At 37.3% G+C, this 26,283-nt stretch overlaps 2 protein-coding genes across 2 annotated transcripts; one reads left to right on the top strand and one right to left on the bottom strand.

Annotated features, from left to right (window-relative positions):
• LOC109846977 lies at positions 5,496–5,843 on the top strand. The gene has a single exon (XM_020416218.1). It carries the CDS (start codon positions 5,496–5,498, stop codon positions 5,841–5,843), a length of 348 nt encoding a protein of 115 aa, XP_020271807.1.
• On the bottom strand, positions 15,930–16,445 carry LOC109846975. Its single transcript, XM_020416217.1, has one exon. It carries the CDS (start codon positions 16,443–16,445, stop codon positions 15,930–15,932), a length of 516 nt encoding a protein of 171 aa, XP_020271806.1.

The following is a 26,283-nucleotide window of genomic DNA, read 5'->3' as shown; positions in this document are numbered from 1 at the left end:
TGTAATACATAGATATGTCAATTAATAATGATATTGAAGAGTAAATCATTCTTAAGATGTATTAGGCCATAATTAAGTGTGCACATCACTATTTCTAGGAAAGATAGTTTGTACATGCAAATATTTTCAGACAATCTATACATTGGTTAAAAGAATTTTGACTTTAATGTACTATTTTTATAAATTATATTTAATGTGAACGCACCATATAATTTTCACTGTTATCATCATAATATTAATACGTTTGATTGATTGGCTATATAGGTATACAGACTATAATTATTTTTACTTTCTCACATGAACTAATATTTGGTACTTAATAATTTAAATTACTTTTAAATTTAATATAAAGAGGATCTCTAATAACATTTATTTATTTATCTACAGGATAATACAATCTCAATTCCTATTTTTACATGAGATTTATTCCATGTTACGCGTATCAAATTAATAACTAAAATAATAATTATTTACGTTTAAATTAGGATGATTGTAGTTGGCCACTCACTATGAAATTTTCATAAAGATATATGTCTTACTTTCTATAGCTATATATGCTACCCATGTATATTTTATAAATTAGTTATTAATTTGACATATTAAATTATTTTTTCTTACATAAATTTCTTCTTTGACTTTTTGGATTATGTAATCACTATGTCACCATCCTAACGTAGAAAGGACCTTACTCTAATTGACTCTAAGTCAATGTTTGAGTTGAACTAAAGTATATACTATTACTATTATATGTATATATTTTTTAAGAAAATCATATCAACACTTTTTAAACGGAAGAGAATATTCTAACATCTGATATTATAAAAACTAAATATATCCAATTGAGTGATTAGCAAAAGAGAACTCACATCAGAAAAGCATGAATAATAAGATAAAGAGAATGTAATGACATTGCCAACAGTACTAACAATGGCAAACTACAATATAAAGTTAACTTATTTGGTGAAACCTAACTACTGGCTATAAGCATTAAAGTTTTATATATGTACTTTATAATTTATTAAAAATGGCCATATAATCTTATATAATAAAATTAATTTACTACTAAATAGTAACATCGTTGTAATAATATCATTATTAGGGAAAATTCTTCATGAACCAGTATGTTCTTTACGATATATAAGCTATACACTCCAAATTCTTGTGTCTTTTATAAAGCCAAAAAATTTGAATACGAGCCTCTAACATTTTGCTCTCACAACAACAAAATCCATTTAACAAATGTGGATATTCCAGATATATACAATAAAATTGTCCTAGGCAAGTAAATTATGATAGCATTTTTTATTCACATTGACCGGGACAAGATTAAATAGGGACCTTGCATCAAAGAAAAAATAATTTTTATATTTAGAGCACATGGCAAAATATATTATAATCTCTCTGCTCTAATTTCCCAAGAAAAATATTTTTTTTATACTTTCAGTTTTACTTCTATGATACGAAGAATGGGCTATAAAATTAAATGAGAATATTAGATAATTTAAATATGAGTAAAACCACAACTAAAAATTAATGTGAATATGACCACAAGTAAAAGTTTAATGGATATATTACAAATAAATTTATATGTAAAATTCCTTTGCGAATTGAATGATCACTCATCTTTTGAAGACTTCAAGATACTAACGAAAAAAGATATTATACTAGATCAATGTATTTATAACTCATAAATAGTAGATCACGTGGTCACATTCTGTGTTGAAGGAAACAATGACAATATTTCATTTGAGAGAGAGATTATTGAGTTGATGATCAAACCCACAAAAACCTTTGTTTTCTTTTTTATTTTTATTCTATTTTTATCAATTTAAATAATCATGATATTCAACCACGTGTATTGCACGTGCATCTCAACTAGTTTAGAAAAAAATCTCACTTTATTGATAATTGATTGACGTATGAGTACTTTTATTTATAGATAGATGATAAAGGACTGAATTAAAGTCAAAATACTAGGTATGAAATAAGGAGGGATACGCACCACCAATTATAGAAGATATGGATCATTCCATACTATGTTTATCATATATATACTACTATTTTAGACATATCTGACTACTATACACACTACTATTTTAGACATATGTTTAATATATATACTGTATGTTCAATATATACTATATTTATCATACCTAGTACATGCTTAATTTAAAACGCCAATCATATACTTCTAGGCGTATATTTGATATCCATCTTTTGAATTTTCTTGGACAATGATCGAATTCATATCAGCATATACTCAATTGGTAGCTATGATTTTAGAGCATCTAATTCAAAAATGAACATTTTTTTCCATTCATAATATACATAATAAATAAGCACAAAAATGTTACATGAATTTCGACTCATATAACTCACATAACTTATTAATTTCAATAGACATATATAGTCGAAGTATCTTATAAGCTAGCTTTTCTATATTTACGTATTTGATAACTTTCCAAATAAGTCAGCTTTTAAACCACATTTATAAAATTGGGGGTTCCCCAACATGTGAAAACTAGCTTATAAGTTTCTTTTATTTTTCTTTTTTTTTAATAAGTCAATTCTATCCAAAAAATTATTATAAATTTATTATGATAAATCCATAAGTAACCAAAAATTAGGAAAAAAACAGCTTAGCTTATAAGCATCAAAAGGATAAACCCTCCAAAAAACCATGAAAAATGCAGAAAGTTTTAAGTCTTAACAGGTCTAGTGTTGAATGGTTGGAGAAAGAAGAGATTAGAGAGAATTCTCGTGCAGTGCATAGGCATAAAAAGTCTAAATTTTATCACATAACAATCACGTGATATCTACAACTTCTAAATTTGAAAGCGAAACTTTTATTATTATTCATGCTACAGTAAACAATATTCTTATAATTGTGTGATTCTGAATAATAAAAGTAAGGTTCATCCTATAGTAAAATTTTCACCTTAGCCTTAGCCATATCGTTTGCATTTAATGATTTTTTTTTTCTCACAAACATTGTGCATGTACAGTGTAATTTTTGAAACTTAAACATGCACTATATGCTACAGTGAATTTTTTGGCCCTTTATCCACTGTTCAAGCTGAAACTGAAGAAACATTTTTTTAACCTTGAAAATAGTACTCTTTTTTTTTTGTTCTTGCAAAACAATAAATTTAACCTTTACCAAACATTTCATAAATATAAACCTTTTATGGCTCTATTATAGAAATTTGATAAAACTTACTAATTGGTGTATTATTTTGTTAACTGGTTCAAAAATTCACTTTGTAAATAATAGTAAAAAAATTATTGATGAAGTTTTTATAAATATTTCTATATATAAAATCCATATTATCAATTTAACGACAGATTTACCTTGGTAAATAATACCCGTAGCAACGAGCGGGCTTAACACATAGTGTAATTTGAATAGAAACCTAAATGATTAGTTGAAGGAGTGTATTGAAGTTAAATCTTGGGGAAATGTGGGGTAATTTTTTGGGGGAAAACACCATAGTATCAAAATTAAAATTCAGTAATACTTAAGATTACTAAAGTGCAACCCTAAAGTTTATAATGACCAAATATGCAGAAAACAAGGAAAGTCGAGTAAGCCCACTAGATTTAACACCCCGCACACAGCCGCAAGTACTCCCCATGTCCTAAATGATCCTTCAATTGGGATTTTCTTTCTTGTTCAATAAGATGAACAGCTTCAATTTGCGATCATAATTATAATCTGCTGGCAACCAACTTCACCAAATCTCTGAATAGTATTATGAGAACTTGGGATAACAGATTGCTGCTCTTTGTTCTATGTTATCTCAGGAAAAGGATGAGTTAAGGCTTGGATAACATTCATACTTTGTTCAAGTTAAAACTTCCTTTTGGTGCCTCCCAGTCCCAGCTAGAGATTAACTTCAGCACAATCAAACGTCAGGTTTTTGGCCATGACATCTTTTGGCTCAAGGAAATTAGGAAGCATAATCTCCTGACAAAAGATCAAGTCTATGATTAAACTTTCATCGGAACGTAACGAGTATTGAAACTTTGGCTCGAACGGAAAGTAGCACGCACAATCTAAGATAACAAGGCCAAGAATCCTAGTGGTGTATCCTAAAACCAAAACAGTACCATCAAAATCTTTGTGCGCTTGAATTCAGTGGGGTTGCCACACTGAGATTCCAATTTCTCACCGACAGCCATTTTAATGTGGAGGGTGGATCACTTCATCTAGCAATCACCCATAATCAGATCACAGAGAGTTGACTACAAGATTGAGGAGTATTTAACTAAATAGCAACATGGAGAGTATTTAACTAAATAGCAACATGGAGAGCAAGTTGACAGCCAGAATATGTATGACATTCAAAATATAGAGCAGGAAACCTAGTCGGGGCTATCATGTTCTGAGTGCATGCTGATGATTTAAGCTCGGTTGCATGCAAAACTCAACTGGTACAAGAAGATTTCTAAAAGTGAAGTCCACCAATGATGAGCACAGAGATTCGAGGTGAATGGACGTTTCGACAGTTGGAACATGTCTGCTTCTAACAGTTAGGCATACATGTGCTCTGGTGCTAACCACAAACTCAACTGGTACAAGAAGATTTCTAAAAGTGAAGTCCACCAATGATGAGCACAGAGATTCGAGTTGAATGGACGTTTCGACAGTTGGAACATGTCTGCTTCTAACAGTTAGGCATACATGTGCTCTGGTGCTAACCACAAACTCAACTGGTACAAGAAGATTTCTAAAAGTGAAGTCCACCAATGATGAGCACAGAGATTCGAGGTGAATGGACGTTTCGACAGTTGGAACATGTCTGCTTCTAACAGTTAGGCATACATGTGCTCTGGTGCTAACCACATAATGAATATGAACAAGTTCAAGCAGAAAAAGTATAAAATTTTCATTTTTTTTAAAAAAAAAGAAAAAGAAAATTATTAGACCCTGCCACTACACAGAATTTCGAAGTTATGGTGAGTTTTGAGGGTTGCAACTTTATATTCTAACATACCAGCGTTCTTTTCATAGGCCGAAACCTGGCCTTACATAGAGGTATAATTTATTTTCTTTAAAAAAATCGCTTTAAGTTTGTAGCCGGTGGAAATTGAATCTGGATTTGCTTTGGTACAATCTAAAGAACCCTGCAACCAGACTAAAACTTCAAAGTTATGGTGAGGGTCAGGGTTATAATTCTATATTCTAAAATATTCCTCTTTTTCAAGTATCATGAACAAATATGAACAAGAAATTACACCCATAACCCTTTGGCTTGCTGTGAGATCACATGGAAGACAACTCATAAGTAGACGTATTTCCCCAGACACCACACTAATAAAGCTTTGCTTTCCCTAATACTTCAAAGTGCAGGGGAACGTTAAAATATTTCTCTTCAAGTCCAAGGTGCAAATCTTCACTCTTTTCTCTCTATATAAGCCCCATCATTCCCTCTTGCTACCCCCCACAACTCATACAAAGAAACCATAAAAAAGAGAGAAAAAGAGGGGAAAACATGACCATGATCACAGAAGAGCTGAAGGCCAAGGCAGAAGTGTACTACGGCATGAAACCTGCCAAAAAAAAGTTTTTGCTCCAAGAGGTAGGGTTACCAAGGGGGCTCCTCCCATTGAAGGACATTTTAGAGGTTGGGTATGTGGAGGAAACTGTGTTCGTGTGGCTCAAGCAAAAGAAGAAGATTGATCACTGCTTTAGGAAGGTCAGGAGGATGGTCAGCTATGCGCCAAAGATCACTGTTTATGTAGAGAAGTGCAAGATCAAGAAGCTGACAGGGGTGAAGATCAAGGAGCTCCTGATTTGGGTCACACTCAATGAGTTATCAGTCGATGATCCTCCCACCTGAAAGCTCACTGGCAAGATCCTTTCCGGGCTGTACCAGACTTATCCTACTTCTACCTTTGAGCTCGAGGATGACTTGAAAGAAATGGAGAAAAAGGCCGAAGTTTAGGAGAAGAACAATGTGACTTCCTCAGCCCAAACTTAGACACTAGAAGATGATAAAACCTTCTTGAAGGACATTTTAGAGGTTGGGTATGTGGAGGAAACTGTGTTCGTGTGGCTCAAACAAAAGAAGAAGATTGATCACTGCTTTAGGAAGGTCAGGAGGATGGTCAGCTATGCGCCAAAGATCACTGTTTATGTAGAGAAGTGCAAGATCAAGAAGCTGACAGGGGTGAAGATCAAGGAGCTCCTGATTTGGGTCACACTCGAGGAGTTATCAGTCGATGATCCTCCCACCTGAAAGCTCACTGGCAAGATCCTTTCCGGGCTGTACCAGACTTATCCTACTTCTACCTTTGAGCTCGAGGATGACTTGAAAGAAATGGAGAAAAAGGCCGAAGTTTAGGAGAAGAACAATGTGACTTCCTCAGCCCAAACTTAGACACTAGAAGATGATAAAACCTTCTTGTTTACGAGTTTGGAAACCAAATAAGATATTTTAGTGGTTAGGTTAGTCATTTTGAGGGCAATGTTTCTGTATTGTTCATTATTACGTAACCTTTATCTTCACATTTGGCCTTTGGTGCTAGCATACGTAATGCTTGTTACTTCTTCCTTCATCAACAATGGAAAGTTCAATAAATAGTATTGTAGTATTGCGTTCTTCTTTCCACAATCAAATAAGATCTATAATGGACAAATATGCACAAAATGAGGAAATAACTCCAATTTGTCCTAAGTAATCCTTATATTGGGATTTCCTTTCTTGGACTATAAGATGAATAGCTTACCCTCTACCTACTGTATATGAGAACTTATGAGTTTTCCCTCATTTATATATTCAGAGGTGAGGAACAATCTGCGAACTATGATCAACTCTCGTTGGCAACTACCTTAACGAGATCTCTTAAACATATTATACAGAGAACCTGATAAGCAAAAATTTATTTGTTCTAGACACCTGTAGGCATTAAAAATGCAAGAAACAAAAGAGTGACGAAGCTCGTCATTGAAAACGAAGCTCGTCACTGAAGACCAAGCTCGTCATTGGACACGAGGTTCGAAACTCGTCATTGAAGACAAAGCTCCTCTAGAAGATGAAGCACATTCAGAAGATGAAGTTCACCCGAAAACGAGGCTCTCAATGCCTTATCCTTCAGGAGACGAAGCTTCTTCAGAGGACGAAGTTTATTCAAGAACAAGGCTCGCCACGCAGTGAGGCTCGTCTCATCAAACGAACCTCGCCACGCAGTGAGGCTCGTCTAATGCAAGAAACAAAAGAGTGACGAAGCTCGTCATTGAAAACGAAGCTCGTCACTGAAGACCAAGCTCGTCATTGGACACGAGGTTCGAAACTCGTCATTGAAGACAAAGCTCCTCTAGAAGATGAAGCACATTCAGAAGATGAAGTTCACCCGAAAACGAGGCTCTCAATGCCTTATCCTTCAGGAGACGAAGCTTCTTCAGAGGACGAAGTTTATTCAAGAACAAGGCTCGCCACGCAGTGAGGCTCGTCTCATCAAACGAACCTCGCCACGCAGTGAGGCTCGTCTCATCGACGAACCTCGCCACCTAATGAGGCTCGTCTCATCAAATGAGGCTCGACGTTAAGAGGCTAACGGACATAAAGACTCAGTCAGCCCACGTGGGCTAAATCTAAGGAATCAGTTACGCTCCTAACCCATGATATCAGCGTCGGTTACGCGCTAAAAGCCTATAAATAGTCGTGAGCAGCTATGAAGGACACACAGACGCACACGCGGAAAGGGACACTCTTTTGGAGATCCGAGCATCAGATCTTGAAATCCAAAAATTAGACGCACAAGCGTCAATGGCCAATAACAGCCGCAAGCAGCTCAAGCACTTGAAAGAGGCTATTTTCTCCTCGAATTGAAACAATATTGTTCCGATCGTCAACGAGAAGTAAGCTCAACACGAGTATCGAGCGAGACATCTCATCGCCACATCGAGCCCACGTTAAACAAAGGAGAAGTCAAATCAATCTTCTCCTCTTCTGTACTAGAAAAAGAACGATTGTAAAAAGATTCTTACAAAGCGATAGAATCTACGCTTATGACTAAAACAGTTGACGAATCAGTCGTTTCGTCTTTTTCGGGACCCAACAACACCAAAGTAGTTGTATTTTCCATTAACTACACTAGTTAATAGTCATCTCCATACCAACATCGAGAAACAGATGACCTTAATCTTGGAATTACACCCGTGTTACACTTAAAACTTTCTCTCCATGCCTCCCAATTTGAGATTAACCACAGCAGAATCAAGGGTGAAGTTTGGCCATGCCATCTTGGGTGTTCAAAGGAAAATATACAAGTACAATCGCTTGTTACAGGATCAAGTCTATCATCAAATATTCATCTGAACTTGATTACATCCCTTCCTTGATAACAACGGCATATTAAGACGGTCCAACAGGTAGAACAAGATCATAAATCTAAGATAATAAGCGGCAAGAGTCCCATGGAGTAAGAAAATAAAAACTAAAATCCCATCAAGTGAGGTTGCCACACTCAGAAATTTCAATTCCTGATCGACAAGCATTTACTGTGGATCACTTTATCTATACACCAAAGACCTATCTCAAACCATACTCAGATCACATGGAGTTGACTTTAAGGTTGAGAAGCATTTTACTAAATATGAACATGGCAACAAGTCGATGATCAAAATATGTAAGACTTTCAAATATAGAGTAGGAAGCCTGTTCATGGTTCCCGTGTTATAATGAATGTTTAAGCCTGGTTTAAGCTTGGTTGCCTGCGAAGCATAAATGTTAATCTAGCTGTGCAAATAACAAGTGTTCTAAATATGAAAGCACGCAAAACTGATGAACACAGAGGTTAGAGTCAACACAGGTTTCAACAGTTCAAATATGTTTGTTTCTAAGAGTTATGTAAGCATGGGTACTGGTCGTTTCAACATAATAAATACAGGTAGCATGAACACATAACTTACCATCTCACCAGCAACCTTCCAAAAGTCACAGATCCAGTGGCTGTAAATGACCAACAATTTGGATGTCAATAGAAATTTTAAATCATTAAAGTATAACTAGAGAAGTAGAGCAGAATTTATCATTATTTGTCAATTTAACTCAAACAGAAAGCAAAGGTGCAAGTATGAAGCTTTAACCTAGCACATAGTGAAGGCATCCTTGTGAAGGTATGTACTGTAGCAGTTTTGCTACAGATATGTGTGCCAGGAGATGAATGAATGGATCAACAGATTTTTTTTAAAGCATGAGAAAGATGAGCCAACTAGCCCAAATATTAACTTATACCAACAGAGAGAAGGCACATGGAGAATAAGCAAATTTGAAGGCTGCGTTGAGGGTTGACGTTTCAGGATACATATTAGAGTACATACTGGTTTAGTTAGTGCAGTAGAATTAAGAAACTAATCATTCTTTATCTGTCTTGTATATCTGGCCATCTAAGTGGATGTATAAATACAAATCTTAAAGACTCAAAAGCATTTTTTAAAAAAATAAGCTGTCATTATCAGAAACCACAAGGATAAGGAATTAGAGGCATGACTTCGGAATCACACCTTGGGGAATGATGATGCTAGTGAGGCCAACAATCTATTTTCCGCAACTCCTGTATCAATGGGTTGCCTTATGAGAAGGTTATACTAATCCAACCTAAATTAATAGCTTATGTAGGTTTCTGCTATTCTTTTTGTCACAAAGATGCTTTGCAAGAAGGTCCCAGCATCCTCATATAGCAGTCCCTTCATTCATTTTCTTTACCAGCATATCCTCAGAAGATTGAAGACATGATCAACAATATGATTTTAATCTCATGCCAGTCTCTATTCCCTAACTGCATATCATCTCTCACAATCTGATGCCATGTCTGCATTTTATCACTCACATCAAACATTACAAGCCTTAGACTCATGATTATACCAGAACTAGACCATGATAAAGCAATCTCTGTCAGGACCGTCTTAGATCCTAACCATCACCAGTTTATTTTCTAACACATAATTTTTTTGTGAAACACAATTCAATAAAAAAATGGAAAAGTTGAAGATGAAGCAGATCAATCCAAATTTCATTTTGTTGAAGAAATCCTATATTATTACAAGTGGATTTGCTTTATTTTAGAAAGTTAAGTTTGTTTACAAATTCTACATTAGGATAGACTTAGCTGACGGGAATCACATGAAGAATGGCTTCTTAAGTTCTATACCAAAATGAGGAACAAAATTAGCGAGAATGCAAATCAATCCAACCTCCATTTCGGTGAGAAATCGTAGTTTGATTAGGAGAGGATCCCCTTTATTATAGAGAGTTCAACAGTGCATGCTCCCTCCACGCACGCTTGAACCCACACTCACTCTCCTATGTGTGTGTGTGTGTGTGTATATATATATATATATATATATATATATATATATAATAATATATATTATATATATAGATTAATGGGTGTCCTATGCCAAGGAGGGGATTTCCTCCTTGAAAATGATGTGCACAATCCCCCCATGTGAATAAAGTAGGAGAGAGAATATCACATGGTGGGGATGTGTGACACATCATTTTTCAAAGAGGAAATCCCCTCCTATGACAAGGATACCCATTAATCTCATATATATATATAATATATATATAATATATAATTATATATATATATATATGCATGAGGGCATATTTTGTGCATGTGCATGCGTGTGTGCATGGGTGCTTATGTGCACGCGAGCACGCGTGTAGAATTTGAATCTTAATTTAAGTAGAACAATGAATCCTTAGTTCTATGTCAATTTGGAGTATTTGGGGCTACAAACATACATAATGTCGTAATTGCACTATGATCTTTATATAGTACATCAATTGGATTTGAAAACTCCACGAAGTTTGCATGTTAGCTGCTTAATTCAAAAGTGAAGCCAAACCATGATCTTCTCCTTTCTTGTTGTCTGTTCAATATTAGTTGGTACTAAATCTATATAGATCCACTATCATGACATCGACATCTCTCAAAGTTTTTATATTCCTAAGATCGATATAGAGTACAGTGTTGCTACAGTACCACGTCGGTATTAAATAATTTTGATATCAGCTAAATATTTCCAATACCATATTTGAAATTCCAGATCTATGTTTCAACCTTGACTAAAAAAAGTGATGTCTTTAAAGACAACAAGCACTAAAAACTTACTGAAGTACATGCACCAAAAGCTTGGAAACACCCATGCTGCTATCAGTAGGCTTCATCATATACTTAATTACACTCTTAGTCCCTTATCACAAGTTAAAAATTCTCGGTGAAGATTCAACGATAGATACGCTTCACTTTCTAATTTATTATTTGATTCAAAAACGATCTTCTAAGGTATCACGACATGATGCGCAAGTTGTCATAACATCTTGTTGTAGGGTGTATTTGATTAGGTGTAGCTCGAATTTCATATGCATTCATATTATATAATTCCAACTCTTCTGTCAAACCACTCTTCAATTTGAATGCAGTAATAGTTTTTCTAATTTTGAGCCATTTTTTGAGTTGTAACAACACCCAACCAAAAATATATACTGAAATTTGGACCAAAGCAACATTGACTCCAACTTACTAGATTACTACTATCCAAATACGCCCTTAATGAAATCATAAAAATAATGGCACAATATATCCAATTGAAGACGATTTCAGTGATTGAAATTATTTCAATAGATATAATCTTTATGAAAGATCTCAAATTTGATGCATTGCTTGTGGACATGTTTTTCCTAATTTTCTGAATTTCGTCATTGTGATCACCATTTCTTATAGATAAGACAACTTAATGATGTTTATGACTGGAAAATGAAAGGATTCATCGAGGAAACGTAGTATAGATTTATGTCCTGCCTTGTGTAAACTAATTGTTGAGAAGATAATTAACAAAGTCGTCAGTAGCAGAAATCATTGTTAGGCAAGTTCAATATTGGACCATGACTTGCATGTTCTAGAAAAGTTTTGACAAATGAAAAAAAAAATATTGTGAAAATGTTATTTTGGAAAAGAAGCCTCTAGTGTCAGCAATATGAACGCAAGTTGATAATCTTTTGACAACTAATGCCTATGTTGAGTTTGTGCTTGTGAGTGAAACTCAGTGTCCTACAGCCAATTTCGTTCAGTCACATCTGTAGAAAGAGATAATTAAGAGAGCAAAAACCCTAACTTCATTGATTTATTCAGATACTAGAGAGATATATATATAGTCATACAAATAGGGGTATGGTTAACGGGTCACAGCCCATTAACCCAATACCCAATAGACTTAATCTAACACTCCCCCTCAAGCTGGAGCATAAATATCCACCATGCCCAGCTTGTCACATATAGTAGAAAACACCTTTGAAGAAGTAGCCTTGGTAAGAATATCAGCAAGTTGTTGTGAGGACGGAGTGAATGTGAGAGATACTATCTTCTTCTCCCAAGCATCTCTGACAAAATTGCAGTCAACTTCAATATGTTTTGTCCTCTCATGAAACACAGGATTCTGTGCAATATAAATGGCAAACTGGTTGTCACAATGCATTGGCATGGGTCCAGACTGAACAAAACCAAGCTCTATCATAAACTTTCTTAGCCACACCATCTCACAAGCAGTGTGAGCCATTGCTCTATATTCGGCCTCTGCACTAGATCGTGATACTACATCTTGTTTCTTACTTCTCCAAGTCACAAGATTACCTCCAACAAAAGTACAAAATCCTGAGGTTGACTTTCGGTCTCCCATGTCTCCTGCGTAGCCAGCATCAGAGAAAGCCGAAATGTGAGTATGCCCATGCTTCTTATATAACAATCCCTTGCCAGGACAACTTTTGACATATGCCAAAATCTTCAGAGCTGCTGTCCAACGAACCTCTCTAGGTTTGTGCATAAATCTACTCAGCACACCTACTGCAAAAGTATATCAGGTCTGGTAACTGTCAAATATATTAGCATCCCAATTAGTCTCCTATATCGTGCAGCATCATCTAGTAGAGAGGTATCATCACGCCACAAATCAACATTTGCCTCCATTGGAGTGCTTGCAGGTTTGCAGTCCAAGAGACCTGCTTCTTCTAGTAAATCTAGCACATACTTCCTTTGAGACAACAACTGACCATGTTTTTTATATGCAACTTCAATCCCAAGAAAATACTTTAGCTTTCCCATGTCCTTAGTGACAAAATGACGGTTTAGATACTCCTTAGTCTCAGCTAAGGCAACAGAGTCACTCCCAGTCAGCAGAATATCATCAACATATACGGCTAAAATAACCAAACCAGTTGTTGTGCGTCGAAGAAAGACAGAGTGATCAGACTGACAACGTTGAAAACCAACATTAGAAATAACCTTGCTGAAGTTATCAAACCAAGCTCGAGGACTCTGCTTTAACCCATAGATGGCCTTTCTCAGCCTGCAGATAAGAGTCTGCAGACAATATTCTCCCCCTGAGCAACATACCCAGGAGGTTGCTCCATATAAACTTCCTCGTCCAAATCACCATAAAGAAAAGCATTCTTCACATCTAGTTGATGCATAGGCCAATCCAGATTAACAGCCAGAGAGAAGAGAATACGAATGGAGTTTAGACGCGCAACAGGAGAAAAAGTCTCAAAATAATCAATACCATATGTCTGAGTATATCCTTTAGCAACTAGGCGAGCTTTATATCTATCAACAGACCCATCAGGACGATATTTCAAGGTATACACCCATCTGCAGCCAACCACAGTCGCTCCAGCAGGTAGAGAGACCAAATCCCAAGTCCCTCTAGAAAGCAGTGCATTCATCTCCTCATCCATAGCCTGTTTCCAGGAGGGTACTAACAAAGCTTCCTCATGTGACCTGGGTAAAGATATAGTGGACAATGACAAAGCAAACTGACGAAATGATGAGGTGAGACGGTCATAAGAGACAAAAAGAGAGATAGGATATTTTGGGCAAGACCGTTTACCTTTACGAAGAGCAATAGGAACATCTAAGTCAGAAGAGATATGAGGCTCGACATGAGATGGACCTGCAGCTGGAGAAGAAGAGTCAGCAGGAGCAGAGACAGGTGTATGTACTTTAGGACGGCGAGAGTATGTCAGTAGAGGCTTTGGTGCAGTAGCCTCAGGAGCAGATACCGGAATAGTAGTGGGAGCCGTAGAAGGTAGTGGCACCTGTGGACTGACAGAGGTAGTGGAACCAGAGGAAAAATATGGGACAGACTCAAAAAAGGTAACATCAGCAGAAACAAAATATCTCCTGGTGGTCGGATGATAGCACCTATACCCTTTTTGAGTACGTGAGTATCCAACAAACACACACTTAATGGACCTAGGAGACAATTTATCCAAACCAGCAGTCAAATCCTGAACAAAACACGTACAACCAAAAACTTGAGGAATCACAGAAAAACGTTTTTTAGCAGGATAAAGACAGTGGAATGGTATCAAACCATCAAGAACAGAGGAAGGCATGTAATTAATCAAATAACAGGCAGTGAGGACAGTATCCGACCACAAGTACTTTGGAATATTCATATGTATCATCAGTGTTCTAGCAACATCGAGAATATGTCTATGCTTCCTCTCAGCAACTCTATTTTGTTGTGAAGTGTGAGAGCATGAAGTTTGATGAATAATACCATTAAGAGCATAAAATTTTGAAACGTCATTTTTCATATATTCCAAAGCATTATCAGTACGAAGAATATGAACAGAAGTAGAGAACTGGGTTTTTATTTCATTATAAAAAAGTTCAATAACATGCGAGACTTCAGACCTCTCTTTCAACAAATATAGCCAAGTCATGCGAGAGAAATCATCAACAAAAACAATGAAATATCGAAAACCCTTCACAGAGGGAACACGACAAGGACCCCAGACATCAGAATGAACTAACTCAAACGCAAAACTACTGCGTTTATCGACACGACTCTGAAAAGAAGCACGATGGTGCTTACCCAGTTCACATGACTCACAACCTAAAGAAGAAAGGGAAGACTGAACAGTAACTACCGATCTAAGTTTCTGTAGTGAAGGATGACCCAGACGCCAGTGCCACAGTAAGGTAGAATCAGGCTGTGCTGCAACAAGACCAGCACCCGGCACACTGTCGTCCAAATAGTACATACATCCTCTCTCATGCCCCGAACCAATCGTCATCCCAGTTGCTAGGTCCTGAAAAACACAATAAGAAGGAAAGAAGATGACTTTACAGTTATTGTGCTTTGTAAACTTGCTAATGGATAATAAGCTAACAGGGAATTTAGGAGCATATAACACATCAGTGAGTTTCAAAGAGGAAGTAGCATGAACTACTCCAGCACCAAGAACTGGAGAAAGTGTACCATCAGCGATGCGAATAGAGAGAAACTTATTAGAAAGATGTAAAGAAACAAAACAATCATTTATACCTGTCATGTGGGATGAGACTCCAGAATCTAGTACCCATGGTTCATGAGGAGAAGCTATGTAAGCATCCATACCTGAAGAGGATGCATGAGTAGCCGAATGACTGTTCTGAGAGATCTCTAGCTGGCGTAACCTCTCATAATCTGCCTGAGAAATCTGAACAGTAGTAGCTGGATTACTAGAAATAGTAGTAGAAATAGGTGAGCGAGTCGACTCGGCATCGGCTACTTGGGCCCATTAAGGACGACCAAACTTCTCCCAGCATTTCTCAGAAATATGATTGGTCCTCCCACAATGACCACACTGACGTGAACCCCTATCAGAATCACCCTGTCTCCCACTAAAAGAGCCACGTCCTCCCAAAGAATCACGACCTAAGCCAACAAGTTCTCCCAAACGCAGAAATTCATTTCTGCGTTTCTCAAACGCACACAATCTGTGCGTTCGTCAACAGACATCGAACTCTGAACGCAGAGTTAAATCACGAAACGCACCCATAACGTGCGTTATTCAACAGACTCAGCTATGTCCCGAACTCTGAACGCAGAATTAAATTTCAACGCACCAGCAGCCTGTGCGTTTCCAAGTTCAGAACACACGAGGCCCGTGCGTCTCAAATGCATCAGCTACTGCAGGCTGATGCATCTCCAGTTCGTCTATCAGTCCCTTTAACTCACCAAAGAACTCCGGAACTGATCTATCTCCCTGTTTGAGCGTAAACAGTCGCTCATAAATCTCAAATACACGGGAAGCATTCTTCTCATTTCCGTACATAATCTTCAGGCTGTCCCACATCTCCTTCGCAGTGGTTAAGAACATAACACTGCTACTAATCTGTGGTTCCGTGCTGTTGAGGAGCCACGTCATAACACAATAATCAGACGAGAGCCAGGAACTGTAGGTGGGATCTGTGGTGGGTGGAGGAGAGGCCAGAAGATGTGGAAGTTTGCTCTGAGCGCCAATGAAGATGCGGAAAGCCTGAGCCCAGAGTAGATAGTTTGTACCATTCAATTTTATTGTAGTCCCCAAGACTACCTTGGGCGCAGAAGTCTGACCAGCAGCAGCAGAGGGAGATGTAGAAGAGGAGAGATCTGTTTCCGACATTGTTGCACAATAGTAGTAGGCAGATAGTAGTCAAATAATCAGGGCAGTAGTAGAGATCTGTTCTTTAAACATAGACTAAGAGCAGATAAAAAAAAATAGACAGTAGTAGATGACCGGATCGGGTCATGTGTGGCCTCGAATCACCTATTCAAGGCCATGGAAAAAGAAGGAACAAAACAAACGGCGCGACACTGTAGCGGCGCGGTTACTGTAGTGGCACGGCTAGTGGTGGCGATAGACAGTAGTAGATGACCGGATCGGGTCATGTGTGGCCTCGAATCACCTATTCAAGGCCATGGAAAAAGAAGGAACAAAACAAACGACGCGGCACTGTAGCGGCGCGGTTACTGTAGCAGCGCGGTTACTGTAGCGTGGCGGCTAGGGTTTCAAGCTCTGATACCATGTAGAAAGAGATAATTGAGAGAGCAAAAACCCTAACTTCATTGATTTATTCAGATACTAGAGAGATATATATATAGTCATACAAATAGGGGTATGGTTAACGGGTCACAGCCCATTATCCCAATACCCAATAGACTTAATCTAACAAGTATTAAACAGTTTAATAAAATAGCGGCACTGCAACAAAAGGTTGGGTATGCTCACATTTATTTGATATATGCAAAAGTGTTGTGTTAACTGATATGGATTAAACAACAATGACAAAAATAAGGGAAAATCTTTTTTTAACCCAAAGTTTTACTTCAACTTATTTTTAAACCCATCTTCTTTCATTATGATCCATACACCCAAAATACAACACCCACTTATTTATAAACCTAAAGTATCACTTATTTATAAACCCAAAGTATCAAATACACCATATTTCTGGTGCTCCTCCCACTCAAAAAAACCCTAAAACACTCAAAAACACTCGACTACTGACGCATCGTGTTTATTGGCCGATTATCCACCGCGTCGGGCTGTCCTCGTTGAATTTCGAAGCTTCAGGCAAAGTATAGCACTTTACGGGAAAGTATAGCACCTTATGGCCAAAGTATAACACCTTATGGCAAAGTATAGCACCTTATGGGCAAAGTATAGCACCTTAAGGTCAAAGTATAGCACCTTATGCTCTCTAAAAATTCTGCACATCAAGTTGTCGAGAACCATTTTAGTTTTTTTCCCCGCAACGAAAACATTCGACGATCGACGCATCGTATTTATTGGCCAATCATCTACCGCGTCGGGCGGTCCTCGCTGAATTTCGAAACTTCAGGCAAAGTATAGCACTTTATGGGGAAATATAGCACCTTATGACCAAAGTATAGCACATTATGACAAAATATAGCACCTTATGGCAAAATATAGCACCTTAGTCGAGGTGGATAAATGATCAAGCAACACATAATATAGGTCATCAAGTATTTGCATTGCTCTGAAAGAAACAAATTTGGTTTAACCCAATAAGTGGCAGAATTTCAAGAGATCATAAGGTATTATACTTTATCAATATGGTGTTATAATATTGCCATAAAGTGCTATGGTTTGTCGTAAGGTGTTATACTTTATCAAGAAGTTGCTATACTTTCTCGTAGAGTGATAGAATTTTCCAAAAACTAAAAAATTGAGCGAGGACCTCTCATCGAGGTGGATAATCGATCAAGCAACACATAATATAGGTCATCGAGTGTTTGCATTGCTCGGAAAAAGCTGATTTGGATTATCCCACTAAGTTGTAGAATTTCCAGAGACCATAAAGTACTACATTTTATTAATAAGGTGCTATACTATTGCCATAAAGTGATATACTCTACCATAAGGTGCTATACTTTATCAATAAGCTGCTATACTTAGCCATAAAGTGCTATACTTTTCTAAAAGCTAAAAAATTGAGTGAGGTCCTCTCGTCGAGGGGGATAAAAGATCAAGCCACACATAATATAGGTCATCGGGTATTTGCATTGTTATACTTTCCCGTAAAGTGCTATACTTTTCCAAAAGCTAGAAAATTAAGCGAGGACCTCTCGTCAATGTAGATAATTGATCAAACAACACATAATATATGTCATCGAGTGTTTGCATTGCTCCAAAAAAAACTGATTTGGTTTACGCAATAAAGTGGCAGAATTTTCAGAGACCATAATATGCTATACTTTATCAATAAAGTGTTATATTATTGCTATAAAGTGTTATACTTTGGCATAAGGTGCTATACTTTATCAATAAGCTGTTATACTTTCCCATAAAGTGCTATACTTTTCCAAAAGCTAAAAAATTGAGCGAGGACCTCTCGTCGAGGTGGATAATAGATCAAGCAACACATAATATAGGTCATCGAGTGTTTGCATTGCCCAGAAAAAAAAACTAATTTTGATTATCCCACTAAGCTGTAGAATTTTCAGAGACCATGATGTAATATATTTTATCAATAAGGTACTATAGTATAGCCATAAAGTGTTATACTTTTCCATAAGGTACTATACTTTTTCAATAAGCTGCTATATTTTACCGTAAAGTGTTATACTATTTTAAAAGCTGGAAAATTGAGTGAGTACCTCTCGTCGAGGTGGATAAATGATCAAGCAACACATAATATAGGTCATTGAGTATTTGCATTGCTCCGAAAAAAACAAATTTGGTTTATCCCACTAAGTGGCAGAGTTTCCAGAGACCATAAGGTGCTACACTTTATCAATATGGTGTTATACTATTGGCATAAAGTGCTATAGATTGCCATAAGGTGTTATACTTTATCAATAAACTACTATACTTACCTGTAAAGTGCTAGGATTTTCCAAAAACTGGAAAATTGAGCAAGGACCTCTCGTCGAGGTGGACGATCAAGCAACACATAATATAGGTCATTGAGTGTTTGCATTGTTCCGAAAAAACCGATTTGGATTATCCCACTAAGATGCAGAATTTCTAGAGACCATAAAGTACCACATTTTATTAATAAGGTACTATACTCTGTCATAAGTTGCTATATTTTATTAATAAGCTACTACAATTTCCCATAAAGTGCTATACTTTTTCAAAAGCTGGAAAAGTGAACGAGGACCACTCGTCAATATGGATAATTGATCAAGAAACACATAATACAAGTGCTATACTTTTTCAAAAGCTTGAAAATTGAGCGAGGACATCTCATCGAGGTGGATAATTGATCAAGCAACACATAGTATAGGTCATCGATTGTATGCATTGCTCCGAAAAAACTAACTCTAGTAGAGAAATGAATAAACTAGACGGAACAAACTAGACGAAATTTTTTTCCGTCTAGTTTTAGGCAAGCTAGATGGAAAAAATTCCATCTAGTTTGTTCCGTCTAGTTTGAATCAATCTAGACGGAAATTTTCGTCTAGATTGTCAAACTAGACGGCTTTTATTTTATTTAAAATATTTACTCAACCTAGACGGAAATTCCGTCTAGGTTACATCAACCTAGACGGAAATTCCTTCTAGGTTGCCTTAAAAAATTAACAAGTCTGCCACTCTTTTTTCATTTCCCCACTTATTCTTTTCATTTTCCTACTATTTTTTCTCCCCTCTCCGTCTAAAAACACCCAAACAGTTCAAACCCTCTCTCTCTCACTCTCTCTCTCTCCAAATTAAAACCCCAAATCTCTCTCTCTCTCACATCTCCATGCCGCCCGACGGAGCCATCTCCCGCCGCGTCGAGATCCCCCTCATCCCCCCTTCACCTCCACCGCCGGCGCCACCCTCTCCACGCCGGCCTCGTCCACCTCTCCTCCGCCACCCGCTCCGCCCGCATCCCCATCCTCGTCTCCTCCGTCGCCTACCGCCTTAACTGCCGCTTAAAAATGATTGTATAAAATCTCCCCAACTGCCGCTTAAAAATGATGTCCCCTCTTCTTTCGCTTTTTCTGTTTCGATCTCAATTCCCCCCCAAATTCTGTTCAAATTCACATCCCCATCCTCGTCTCCTCCGTCGCCTACCGCCTTAACTGCCGCTTAAAAATGATTGTATAAAATCTCCCCAACTGCCGCTTAAAAATGATGTCCCCTCTTCTTTCGCTTTTTCTGTTTCGATCTCAATTCCCCCCCAAATTCTGTTCAAATTCATCGAGTCCTCAGCTCCTTCGATCAGATCTAACATTGAGTAACGTTTCTTCCTTCGATTTGATCTTCAGTTGTCGATCTCATTTTGTTATTGATTTTTTATATTTTCTCCTTTTGTTTTGGTTTTATAGATCAGAGGTATTATGGCTCACAGAGTGGATCACGAGTACGATTACCTGTTCAAGATCGTGCTGATCGGCGATTCAGGGGTCGGGAAATCAAACATCCTGTCGAGATTCACAAGGAATAAGTTTTGTTTGAAGTCCAAGTCGACGATTAGGGTCGAATTTGCTACCAGGACTCTTCAGGTGACATCTGATTCCTTTGATCTGCGTTCTTGTTCGATTTTATGTAAGGTTCCTGCAAATTATGCACTTTTTACATTAAATAAATTGTTTTGTGCGTTCTCTGTCTTTGCAGTGATTATAAAATGTGATAATATATGTGAACTTATTAAAATTTGTGGTATATTGATAAAAAGATCTGTTTAAATCCCTTAAATTCACCAGCTCGGTGTCAATATTAAGTTGGACTTGAATGTAGCAAGTAAAATCATGTATACATTGCTAGATATGCCTATGATGGAGCTATTCTTTTAGAAAAGCAATTCTTTGCATTAATCGGGCGATTTAGTATTCAGTCAAAAACATGTGAGGGAAAAAAGACACCTTCCTTTAGATAAAAGGCGCAAAGTATCAATTTTATTATATTTGCATAATGTTTACAGCTGTTTTAGTTATTTGTGTCTTAAATCCTTCCAGATGCTTCAATATTTTTGTACAGTCTCACTAAAAGGAAAAGAAAACTTATCTTCTATCATTTTACAACAGTTGCAATGTTGCATAATATATGTATAGACTAAAAGGAAAAGAAAACTTATCTTCTATCATTTTACAACAGTTGCAATGTTGCATAATATATGTATAGAAAATGGCATGAGAAGCTTGAGATTTCTATCATTTTACAACAGTTGCAATGTTGCATAATATATGTATAGAAAATGGCATGAGAAGCTTGAGATCCGACGGTGATCAAGGCATAGAGTTCGAGGTTTCGAGATTTGTTCAACGGTGCGCACGGCGCAGAGCACGACGGAGAGGTACAGGATGATGCTCTCCGACGGTGATCTCATGCAGCAGGCGAGCACGCCACGTAGATGAACAGCATCGTGAAGGAGGGGCGACTGCAGAAGGGATCCATCGTCCAGTTGAATGAGTTCATCTGTGATGTTATTCAAGGCCGCAAGTTTGTTCTTCGAGTGCTCAGCGATTTGTCATCTTTTTTTTGTTTGATGCCTCAAATTTTCATTTCGTAATTGGAAATGTGATATCTTCATGTAATTAGATGGATGAGTTGTAGATTTTATAGCGTTAAATCTTTAAATCTTTAGATGTGATATCTTTTTTATTTTGTTTGCTTTATGTTGTGGTTTGAAGATGCTTCAATTTTTTTGCTTTGTTAATTGTTCAGACCTTTCAAATGCAAACAGTTTGATTCCTTCCCTTTCTTGGAGCAGCTTGGCGCTAGAACTTCTTTGTCGGGCTTGGTAGCGGCAAAACTGGGAGCAGATGTTACACTTACAGATAATTCAAGTCGACTAGAGGTAAATTTCATATATGTGTATAGTTAAAAACACTCAATCCAATATTATGTTTTGAGCAAACATGAAGATTGTTCTGTTTGTATTTAGTTTTATGAAGTTGGATATAAGGGATTACACTTGAAATGTAAAGCTGGATATAAGTGATTCAGTCCCTTCATTTTCCATTATGCTTGTGCAGTCCAAATCATTTTTCCTTATTTTCGTATCAACAATATTTCTTTATTTCAGACTAGTATCAGTGTATGTATTTTCTGATATTGGTATGCGTAAGAACCATACAGGCCAGTGCTAGTGACCAAAAATGAGTTTAATGTTATGCCCTGCTGCAGGTGTATTTATTCAGATAGAGAAAACAGACACCCTCATCTGACAGGATTGTTCACGGGGAAGTATAGTTTTTATGATCCTCCTTTTTATGCTAAATATTCTTTTAACAGTTAATCACATGATGGAGCTGCATGCTGTTTCTGTTTGCCCTTTTATTCTTTTATGTACTTTGCTATTTAGTTGGTTTGCAATTCTTCTTTGTGGACACTAGGCCTTTTGTGAAATCATTTTTATGTACTTTGCTATTTAGTTGGTTTGCAATTCTTCTTTGTGGACACTAGGCCTTTTGTGAAATCATATTGGAATGACACACAGTTTCACAATGATTGGAGGGAAGTTGCTCCTCCACAAAAATTTTATCACATTATTTTCCTCATTAGTATGCTCTTATCTCAATGTTGTTGTTAGTCCAGTAACCAATATTTTGATTTCCTTATTAGTTCTTTTGCAAAGTTAATGCTTTCTAAGTGTATTTCAGGCATGGACTAATTGATGTTGAATTTTGTATAATGTAGGATCAAGGAGGAGGGAACATGATGCTTCAACAACTTGGAGGAGTAAATGCAATTGGATTTTATAAATTATGCAAAGTTCATCAAGTTATGTAAACAATTGTATTCTTTATAATCTATGTAAAAATTTTATGTATCTTTTTAGTTTTTTGGTGAATGTATTATTTGAATATAATTATATTTGATATTGAAATATAATTAGATCAATTGTGTTGGATATGAATATGATTTATTATTGTACAATATTGTGTACATGTGATATCATATAGCATGCAACGTAGATTCTGCAAAAAAAAAAAACTGTAGCTTATCAACCTAGACGGAATTCGGTAACCTAGACGGAAATCCGTCTAGGTTGTAGCAGCAGTAGCAACTTAGATGGAATTCCGTCTAGGTTGATGCAACCTAGACGGAATTCCGTCTAGGTTGACAACCTAGACGCATTTTCGTCTAGGTAGTAACCTAGACGGATTTCTTACTTCCATCTAGGTTGCTTTCCGTTTAGGTTGTCAATCTAGATGGAATTCCGTCTAGTTTGTCCCAACCTAGACGGAAATATACTAGATGGAACAAACTAGACGGATTTCCGTCTATGTGAACCAACCTAGACGGAAACACGAGCAATCTAGACGGAAATTTCCGTCTAGATTGCTCGTTTTTCTGCTAGTGGTTAATCCATTTTCTAAATGGTCAGGGTTGTCAACCCTGACTATTTAGTGCATAGAATATTAGGGTTTAGTGTTATAACTGGAGGTTTACAACCTCCTAAATAGTCGGGGTTGGTGTAAGACCCCGTAGATTTTGATCATGTTTATGTGCATCAGTAATGGGTTTGAGTGTGCAAATTTCATTATATGCAGCAGAACCATCATATGCAGTTTTTTTAGTCCATGAGTCGACCCATGATTTTCATGAGTCGACTCATGAAATCGAGTTCTGTTGCCTTTTGTTTCTGCTGAGTCGACTCATTATGTTACGAGTCAACCCGGGAAGTCATGAGTCGACCCATGACTGTGATAAGTCGACTCATTGAGGATTTTCCAGTTTTCTCAGTTCGGGTTTGTTGGGTTTCGGGTCGGGTTTTATCCACTTATATATATACTCCCCTACCCGAAATCACCTCATTTCCATCAGTTTTCCCCAGAAACCCTAGTCCCCCTCTCTCCTCTCTAAAACCCTAGGTGTTCTTGGAGATTTTGGGGCGTTTCGAAGGCTTTCTCAGCGGCTTTGTGAGGATTTCAGAGAAGGGATCTGTTCTTCATCATTTCTCAGGTGAGTAACATCTCGCCAAACCCCTCTCCCACGTTTTTAATAGTTTACAATGGTTTTCCACGAGTTTTATTGAGCCCAAGACTTATTTTTCAAGTATAAAACAATGTTCTTGTTAGGGTAGATGCTAGAAATCATGTGTTTCAGATTTTAAATCCCCACCCACGAATTTTTGAAGAAAAACCCAGATCTGAAAATATTTCTAAGAAATAAAAACATGAGTTTTCTTTTTGATCAAATGCCCTTTTTCATGTTTCGGGGTAAATTGTTAGATTTAACACATAAGTAAATGTTCCTTATGCTATATGTGAATTTATCTCTGTATCATAGTCTAGAATTGATGGTTATAAAGATGTAGATTAGTGAATTAGAGGGAAGAATCGTGTTGGTGAATTTAACTTGTATTATATGCAGATTTTAGCCGTAGGTCGACTCACGACTCATCACGAGTCGACTCATCAGGTTGAGTCGACACATGACTGTGATGAGTCGACTCACGAAATCCAGCTGTGTTGTCTTTTTTACTTCTGCTGAGTCGACTCGTTAGCATACGAGTCGACCCATAAGTCATGAGTCGACCCATGACTGTCATGAGTCGACTCACAGAGTCCTTTTCTGATATCAAATGTGTTCTGTTGAGTCGACTCATATTTGAGTACGAGTCGACTCATCATAGTATTTTCTTTCTGTTTCGTTCATGCTTCTGTTCAATTTACATGTTGGGTGTATATAAGTATTTATGCATACGGTGATTATGAATTCACCTGTTCATGTGAGATGATACTTTGAACACGAGTTTAAGTCAGTACAGCAGAGTATGTACGGGAATATAGACATGTATACTTTTGGTACGCTTTTTTTCTCTTGTAACTAGCTTCGGGTTTTGTACTTAGGGATCTACAATTTGAGATACAAGGTATATACATGAGGGTTTCCTTGTTTGGATTATTTCGCTCGACGTACCTATGCTCGTGTTGTATTTCCCTAAGTACTAAGACCCGTTAATGTTTGTATAAATGATTTATATTACATTGTATTAACTGTATTTTCATATACAACGAGCCCTATCCCTTGGGGTTGGTTGTGATGTTGCTCGCTAGCGCTTTGACGCTCGTTGTCCCTCCCCCTTTCAGGTAACGAGCCAGGAGCCCGGAGGGTCGCAGGTTGAGGACGACCCTTGCTAGTGTCTTTTGATCCTCTCATTAGATGTATTTTATTTTCTTTCTCCACTTGAGATATTTTAGGCTAGAGAGGTATATGCTCTAGAGTTGTAAAGCTGTGATGCCTTATTTTCCTGTATCAGTCATTATGTATTTTGAGGCATGTGAGATCTCCAGATTGTCATTTCTTTTCACTTCAGACTTGTCTATGCATTTTAGTTTATTGTGTTGATGAGATGTGTTAAATTGATGTTCTATCATTGTACCAAGTTTCTTCCATTAAGCAATTGTTGTATAATCTTTTACTTGCTTTGTACTACACCTGTTTTTTTGATTCCACTAGAGAGATAGTAATTGTGATGGTGAAACATGTTATTGCACGGTGTGGTGCATGGCAGGTTTGACATTCCTGGTTTCACCTCGGACTGCAGCCTTGTGTGAACCTAGGGGCGTCACAGTTGGTATCAGAGCTCTAGTTCCAGAATCCCTAGGATCATCCTGTGTTGAGTCGTGGAGCTAGGTTAGAGTTTCCTAGGATTCATGAGTAGAGTCCGCTAAGGATTTCCTAGTATGAGTGAGGACGATATATGCGTATATCTCAAAATTTTGAGAATATTTTTTTTATGGCAACTATTTTGCTTAAAGTATATGCTTGAATATTATGTGATGTGAAAATCATATTATCATTTAGATGAAATATATATATATACGTCTACTTTGACTCATGAACCTTATTTTTCTTATGATCAGAGAGATGGCTGGACGTGGGAGACCCCGCACTAGAAGGGCCGCTCAGGCAGAGCCCCAGCAGGTCCTACCTGAGCCGCAGCCGGCTCCACCCGAGCAGGAGCAGGCAACACCAGAGCCGCAGTAGGCTCCCCAGTATTTGGTGGATATCATGGCTCCCCTTATTGCCAGGATGACAGCCATAGAGGAGTTGG

Source organism: Asparagus officinalis, chromosome 7, assembly GCF_001876935.1.
Source record: "Asparagus officinalis chromosome 7, Aspof.V1, whole genome shotgun sequence".
Taxonomy (NCBI): Eukaryota; Viridiplantae; Streptophyta; class Magnoliopsida; order Asparagales; family Asparagaceae; genus Asparagus; species Asparagus officinalis.
The sequence above is the reverse complement of the archived record's forward strand: the minus strand, read 5'-3'. Positions and strand labels throughout refer to the sequence as shown.